The 8,685-nt window shown below is 31.0% G+C and overlaps 1 protein-coding gene across 1 annotated transcript; it reads right to left on the minus strand.

The window, feature by feature from the left end:
• Window positions 1–7,214: 7,214 nt before the first annotated feature.
• LOC145049962 (transcriptional regulator SUPERMAN-like) lies at window positions 7,215–7,940 on the minus strand. The gene has a single exon (XM_078998294.1). The coding sequence runs from the start codon at window positions 7,938–7,940 to the stop codon at window positions 7,215–7,217; it is 726 nt and encodes a 241-aa protein (XP_078854420.1).
• Between the last annotated feature and the right edge of the window lie 745 nt (window positions 7,941–8,685).

Consider the following 8,685-nt stretch of genomic DNA (forward strand, 5'->3'; position numbering starts at 1 on the left):
AAACACTCCACACATTATCTGTTAGCGTCAACATGTACATCACTATCAACATCGACATATCAAGTTTATCAGCGTTAGCGTGAAGATAATTATTAAATGTAATCTTTTGTATATTAGGTAATGATATAGATGTATATATAATAGATTACATATCTGATATTCTTGCGATGAGGATCGGTTCTAGTATAGATAAGATACAATCCCTTCAATCAAGGGATATACTTGTATAAATTAGTATATATTTAACATTAGGATAACACCCTAATGTAACCTACAGCTTGGTGTCATAATCGTCTTTGTAACAACCTTTTCCTTGGTGAAAGACAATTTGGTGAATCCTCTGTGTTATTTACTTTTTCGTTCGTTAATTGCTTAGTAACTTTGTTCTTGTTTGTTTTACTTGAAGTGTATCTGATCATCACAAACCTTCAACAAGGGATAAGGGTTACTAGGTTTTTTAATTATCCAAAATTTGAGGCATATAAAATTGTAATTAAGGAAACTAGAAACCCTAAGGGATCCTACAAATTTCCAAAAATAAGGGTGGAGGCTAGGGTTTCAAGAATTCTAGCCATTATCAAAATGTTAAAGCCTTTAGGGTTTAATTTCCATAAACCCTAATTTTGATCAATTCACTTTTATGGACGATTAAATAGAAAACTAAGGCTCTGATACCACTAATGGGTTTTCTAGGTTATAAAAAACTCATGTCGCGGAAAAACTCTTCAACCCTTAAGCTCACATGCAACCTAGAAAGGATCTATGTTTTCTCTATTGATAGCTAGAAACTATGATTATCAAGAAACCCCAGAGAGAGACTATGAAAATTGAAATTTACATAAAGATTAGGGTTACAAACTTCTTGATTATTATAGCAAATAATCAACTTAAATCCTCTTGTAGTTTCTTGGAAAGCAAACACCAAAAGCTTGGATACATCTAATGGCTTGTACCAAAAACCCCAATAACTAGAAGACTTGAGGAGAGGGGAGGCTTAGAGCAAATTTTTGACGCTTGAGTCATAGAAGGAGCGAACGAAAATATAAAACCCTAGGGATCATATTTATAGTTGATAAGAAAGCCTTAGATAAACCTAATTTGAATATAATAATAATATCTTGAATTAAGTAATTATCTAACTCCTTAATTATCCAATATGATTCATCTAGAAAACCGTAAAACCCTAGCCTACAACCGGCCATGCTTAGAGGGTTCTAGAAACCCTACTTTACTCAACTATTGAACAACTAGAACTTAGTTCCTGCACTTCCAATTAATTCTAATTAACTTGAAATTAGTTAAAATTAATTTCTTATTAATTCTTAATTAATTATTAGTATTTTTAATTAATATATTAATCATATAATACATTAACAAATCATTTGTTACAATTTATTAATGATATAATAAATTAACAAATCAACATCCCTTTCCAAAAATCATTCTATTCAGTTATCGTTATGAAGGCAACCCAAAAAAGAATTTGCTTCTAATTTAAGAATATATCAATTTAATTATCAGCTTAGACACCTTAATCCAACAATTTTTTCTTTTACTTTTAACGTAAATTCATCAAAAAACTAATCGTAATCTGCAGGTAAGTAGAACTAATTGTCGATGTCGTTGCATTTTGCGGATAAACACTAGAAATAATTTCTTTTATTGAAATTCATAATATTCAATTTTGCAAAATTTAAATATTTTATAATTTTCTTTTTCAATTTTTCATATCAAGTAAAACGGTCAACAAATAATTCATGATTTTTTTTTTCAAAACCTTAAAATCTCTTGGTTTTATTTTAGGTTATATATGAAAAAAAATGTGCATAAATACTTTAATTTTGCAATTTAAAATACATTTATGTTTATTCTAATATTGCTTGTGATTTAAGGAAAATCGTCAGAAAAGTTTTATCATTTTAGGAAAAGTTACATTTAAGTCCTAAATTTTTTTTTAACAAAAAAACTCAAGAAACCGGATAAACCTTACATTTTAATCATTTTTGACCTGCTGAGCAGGTAACCTATGTCATGTGGCATGCCAACTAGACAACGGCTGATGTGGCATGCACATCAGCTTTTAAATGCAAAAATCGGACTTTATTTAGAAAATGAGGCACGTGGGATTCATACCCACCACCTCACACATACAGCGAAACACATTTTCCATTAGGCTAGACACTATTTCTTGATTTCATCCCTTAAAGTTTATATATAATGTATTAAATGTTGAAACTTTTCATTAAAAATGAGAAGAATGGGATTCAAACCCACAACCTACCACTAACAATTTCAACCACTTTCCACTAGGCTATCAACTTTTTCTTAATTGTTTTCATTAACTTTAGATATAATGCCTTAAAACGCTCAAGCTTTTATTATTATTATTATTATTATTATTATTATTATTATTATTATTATAATATTTACATAAATATATATAAACTACAAAAAAAAAAACAGTAATATATACGTTTTTTATTTTACAAAATACATATAATCACTATTAACTTTTAAAATTGTGACTATATGTAGAAAAATATATTTATATGTAAAAACATTTATAAATGTGTGTATTTTTAATAATAACATTTATAATATATTAATTAATAATAATAGAAATAATAAATGTAATTCTTTTTTTTCGAAGTTTATATATATTTACGTTTTTAAATAATAATAATAATAATAATAATAATAATAATAATAATAATAAAAGCTTCAGCATTTTAAAGGATTATATCTAAATTTGAGGAAAGTAATCAATAAAAAGATGATAGCCTAGTGGAAAGTGGTTTGAATTGTTAGTGGGAGGTTGTGGTTCGAATCCCATTCTTCTCATTTTTAATGAAAAGCTTCAACAATTAATACATTATATATAAACTTTAAGGGATGAAATCAAGAAATAGTGTCTAGCCTAGTGGAAAATGTGTTTGGCTGTATGTGTGAGGTGGTTGGTTCGAATCTCACCCGCCTCATTTTCTAAATAAAGTTCGATTTTTGCATTTAAAAGGTGATGTTGTGCATGCCACATCAGCCCTTGTCCAACTGCATGCCACATAGCATAGGTGACCTACTCTGCAGGTCAAAAAGGATTAAAGTGTAAGGTTTATCCGGTTTCTTGGGTTTATGTTGTGCATGCCACATCAGCCCTTGTCCAAATGGCATGCCACATAGCATAGGTGACCTGCTCAGCAGGTCAAAAAGGATTAAAGTGTAAAGTTTATCCAGTTTCTTGTGTTTTTTTGTTCAAAAAAAAATTTAGGACTTAAATGTAACTTTTCTCAAAATAATAGGACTTTTCTGAAGATTTTAATGAAAAGCTTCAACATTTAATACATTATATATAAACTTTAAGGGATGAAATCAAGAAATAGTGTCTAGCCTAGTGGAAAATGTGTTTGGCTGTATGTGTGAGGTGGTGGGTTCGAATATCACCTGCCTCATTTTCTAAATAAAGTCCGATTTTTGCATTTAAAAGGTGATGTTGTGCATGCCACATCAGCCCTTGTCCAGCTGGCATGCCACATAGCATAGGTGACCTACTCAGCAGGTCAAAAAGGATTAAAGTGTAAGGTTTATCCGGTTTCTTGGGTTTTTTTGTTCAAAAAAAATAGGACTTAAATGTAACTTTTCTCAAAATAATGGGATTTTTCTAAAGATTTCCCGTGATTTAATGACCGATACATGTGTTAGCGGATGAACTACTGCATATGATTGTGGTTATTATCTTGAGTCTATGAAATTTTAATGGTTGATAGTGGAATCTTTCATTAAAATATCAATTTACAATTTAACTATTATTTGAATTTTGTTGTTTATTCTTCAAATTTACTATGTATTATTTTTGTTATATAAGTGGTCAAGACATGTTTTAACGGTGTATTAACCTAGTACTTACATATCAAGAATGTTTTCCATTCAAATATTAGAGGTCGTATTGGTAATCATAAAAAACTGTTTTTGGAAATATCAGTAAGGATATATGTATACACCACTTTCAAGGAAAAATACACTGGCCTATACGAGTTGGACAAGAAAAAGTCATGTTCTGTGTCTGAGTGAATCAGTGACAATGGATACACACGTAGTTGGTATGCAGACCCAAGTAGGGATGGCTTGGTAGTGGAGTACAATAGCTAATGCGTGACATTCCTAATACACATATTAGTACTGGAACAGAACTAATTTAATGTGTTCTTGCACCTGATGGGGATTACACTGTGGACTTGTTGAAAGCAAAATTGAAAACAAAACAAACATAAATGCAAGTGAACCGAAAATTAGTTGGGGGAAACTTGTTCCGATTAAGGTGTCTACTTTTATTTGGAGAACCAACATGGGGAGGATTCCATCTGCCATATAACTTAGTCGAAGGGGTATGATGCTAAGTTCTACTTATTGTAACTTGTGTATTAGCGGAGAAGAAAGTTGTGACCACCTTCTGATTAAGTGCCCTTATGTGACTGAGGCAGATGAACTTAATTTTCCAATGGCGCAACATAAATAGTCCTCAGCTTGAGACGGTTGGAGATCTGATTCAATTTGCTGCGACTTGGGGAAGGAATGTCAAGAAGAAAGAGTGGCTCACAACTATATGTTATGGTCTCTCATGGTGCCTTAGGAAAGCTGGGAACGAACGAATCTTTACGGTAGTGTTTAGTGTGTCTTCTCGAATAGTGAAGAACATTAAATCCCTTGTATTTTTATGGGTGAAATGTAGAGGTAGTGGCAATGGTGGTATGTAGGATCTCTCTTTAATTTGTTTTTATGTTTAAATGTACTGTCTTTTTATTGTCGTGTCCCCTTTTAGATTCTCATTATTTGGGGTGCTTTATAAAATTTCAATGTTTTCCAAAATAAAAAATAAAAAAAAAAAACTTGGTTATTTGTAATATAAGTCGGTACAAAATTTAATTATCTACTATAATAAATGAAGGTTTTTTTTTGCCACATGTCTTCTTCTCCTTCATTTGGACACATGACATTTTCTAACATTTTCAAATTTTCTATTTTCCATTTGTCATTTTATTGTATTTTTCATTTTATTAAATTAAAATTTCATATTTAATATGTAAGGTAATATATATGTAAAGTATTTATTAGAAATGGTTTATATATGTAATGTATCTAATACATTAAAGCCTCTTTAATTTTAATAATTCCAAAGATTCCTCATTTTTCTTATAAATTCAAAATTTTCAAATTCTTAAAATTTTATATTTTTTTTTTAAATAAACTCATTTAATATATGGGTCTCACACTTAGTTACACAACACACAAAATTACACTTACTTTAAATATATAATATATGACACCTAACCACACATATATAGCGTCATTGCCAAAAAGATCTCTATATACACTAATTTGACATGGATAAATTATATATATATATATATATATATATATATATATATATATATATATATATATATATATATATATATATATATATATATCTTTTTATTTTTTGTTCATATCAATATTTCTTCCCATTAAAATGATAATATGTATCATATTAGTATGCATTAAAATATAATTAGTTGAACATCAAATATTACACATGTCATCATTTAATTGGGTAGAAAGATTTATAAAACATAAGAAAACATTTAATTTGTCTTTGACATGCGATAGTGGATCCAAAAACATTTTAGCTGCAATAGTTCGGCGATCAAGAAAATGAGATATACATAATTTAATCATTATCCAAGGCCCTATTTTTGATTGAAAAGGAAAATGTAAATGTTAATGGTAGGAACCTTGAAATAATTATCCACCTGTTTTTGTATTGGCAACATATTATTCACTATGCAATGACAGGAAAGCTACTTTGCTTCTTTTTGGTAATACTTCGTCCCTTTTCATACCCGTCGTATTTGTTAATAATCACACCTTTTTCTGTACAGTAATCATATTATTCTCTTTTTGTTTGCAACTCTAGCTTAAGTTAGTAATGGAGAAATGTTTTTTTCCTCTACTTTCTACACTTTTTTTTTTTCATTGCAGGCATGCACTTCATTAAAATTTATTTGAAATGTTTGTAACTTTTATCTTTTTACTTTGATAAATGTGTGGTTAAATAGAAACAAAAGTAAATTACTTAAGTCATCAGCATAAGGGATGTTAAGAAAAAAACGTAATTAACATAGTTTAGAGTATGAATTCCTTCAGAAGCACCATGCATGTAGTCTCTTAAAAATTTTACATGTCAAATTTAAAAAATAACCGATCAACTAATGCAATTTCTATTGATCTAGTTACCAGTTCGCGCCTTCTCCATGATAGTGATAAACCCTTTGGAAATATATATTTTTTATTGACTGAAAAATGACCAAAGAACAAAAATTAAATTTTCAAAATGCAGCTGAAACACAAAACTGGGAACAAAAAGTGATTCTTACCCAGAATTAATATATGTGATTTTAACTGTAAACAGTCAAAATGCAGATTTTATTACCCAGATGGAATAAAAAACATGACATGTATTTATTTATAAGTTAATTAAGAAAATAATGTAATAAACCAATCCATGAGACCATGAATACAGATATACTTAACAAAAAGTTCATTCCGCGAAGGGTATTGAAACCTATTGGTATGAAGAAATCTTATACAGAAAATCTTGTAGTGATTGCTACGAGTGAGAGAGATAATTTTTGTTGAAAACTAAATGGAAATTATGTGGATATTTTGAGGAAGGAATTACAAAAGCTGCAACTCTCTCTCTCTCTCTCTCTCTCTCTCTCTCTCTCTCTCTCTCTCTCTCTCTCTCTCTCTCTCTCTCTCTCTCTCTCTCTCTCTCTCTCTCTCTCTCTCTCTCTCTCTCTCTCTCTCTCTCTCTCTCTCTCTCTCTCTCTCTCTCTCTCTCTCTCTCTCTCTCTCTCTCTCTCTCCTCCCTTTTTTTTGTCGTATAATTAAGCATTTGGAAAGGGTTCAAACTTCAAAGCTCCAAAGACACTAAATAAATAATCATTCAATTTTTTAACATAAAATACATATATGATGACAATATGTATGTTCCACAGCCACGATGATGAAAACAATTCAGCTGCAAATTACTAAATACATATCATATTGAGATTAAATAAGAGATTATGAAACCTGCCACAGCTCCATCTTCGCTTCATTAATGTAGACGGCTTAAAAGTTAACAAAAAGTACTTACTAATAACCAAATTAATTATGATATCATGAACTCCAAAATTGATCTAAGAGCATCCAAGCCGAAGCTCCAAATCCAAATCATCAGACTTTGATTCACCAAAACCGATCTCCAAATTCAACCTAATAATATCTGACTTCTTGACAATCTCACCCTCGTTTTCATTGGGAAAACTATCATATTTACAAACCCCATAAGGCAGAATCTGAGGTTTTATCATGCTTAAATTTTGACAAGCTCTATGACGCAAACGATAGGACGGATGCGTAGTCGAGTGTGATACACATGGAAAATTTGGTGGTGGGGAAGAAGGAGATGAGGAGATCAAAGGAGGTAACATTGTTGGAGCGGATGACATATTTGAGAAACAATATGGTGAGAAATTAGGGTTAGGGTTAGGTTTTGAATTAGGGTTAGGGTGTGGGTTGTAATTAGAAGAGCAGTTGTGAGAATGAAGATGAAGATCTCTTGAAGATGGTATTTGTCTAAGTCTTGCTCTGTCTCTTCTATGAACGTTCATGTGACCACCGAGAGCTTGAGCGGATCTGAACTCTCTCTTACAGAAAGTACAAGTGTAAGATCTTGGTGGCCATGAGAACCCACCAAGCAAATCACCTCCTTCTCCAACACCATCTTGTTCAGTAACATTCCCCCAAGAATAATTATCTGTTGTAGTGTTGCTTTCGTTCATGATGACATGTTTCTCTGATCTTCCACCATTGTCATGATCTTCCAAGGTATTAGTATTGCTCACACTGCTGCTTTTTTTCATTGTTGTGCTTTGATCAATCCACTCCACACACACAAACCCCTGATGAAAACAAAAAGAAATGCATACAGAAAGTAGAGTTTCAAATTTGGGGTTTGGAGAGAGAGGGAGAGAGTGGAAATGCCATTAAGGTTGTGGGGGCATTTATCTGAAAATGTTCCATATGTTTGGTCACTACTTACTAAAACTAGAATCCTCGTCGTAGCAGGGCTACACCTTTTTGCTAAATCTAGCACTGATCTAGTGGGTGTTTTCTTCCTTTTAAATAGTGTGCCCCATTCCCTACGCATCAAAAGTCATTAGGTACCCTATTGTTTAATACTATTTGTTTCAGTATTGATACTCTTCAAATAGATTGGGATGTTTTCTTATTCACTGCTCTTAAAGTTTATATGATTACCCTCTACGTGTCGGTTTGTGGAGGCCATTGGATAGTCATATTCCACTTTTATGCTTCAATCAAACATTTTATTGGTTCAGATATATGTATAATATTAAATTTGTAATTTTCATAAACAGGATGGAATGGTTGTGAAAAAAGTTATATACTTATTTTATGACATTTCAGTGAAAATACATCTACATCATCGATATCACATTTGGACCGACTTTAGGGTTGTCGGAAATCTTATCAACAAAGATTTAATAGTTGTTTCCAAGCTTAGAATATATTAACCTGTAGTACAATTATTAGTCGTGTGCTATAGTTAAACAATTACAAGAACAAAGACCTCTAACAAGAAATTAA

The sequence above is a fragment of the Lactuca serriola genome, chromosome 5, assembly GCF_051521515.1.
Source record: "Lactuca serriola cultivar US96UC23 chromosome 5, Lser_US96UC23_V15, whole genome shotgun sequence".
NCBI classification, from domain to species: Eukaryota; Viridiplantae; Streptophyta; class Magnoliopsida; order Asterales; family Asteraceae; genus Lactuca; species Lactuca serriola.

Coding starts and splice junctions, on each gene's coding strand:
- LOC145049962 (XM_078998294.1), bottom strand. CDS start 7,940: ATGAAAAAAAGCAGCAGTGTGAGCAATACTAATACCTTGGAAGATCAT.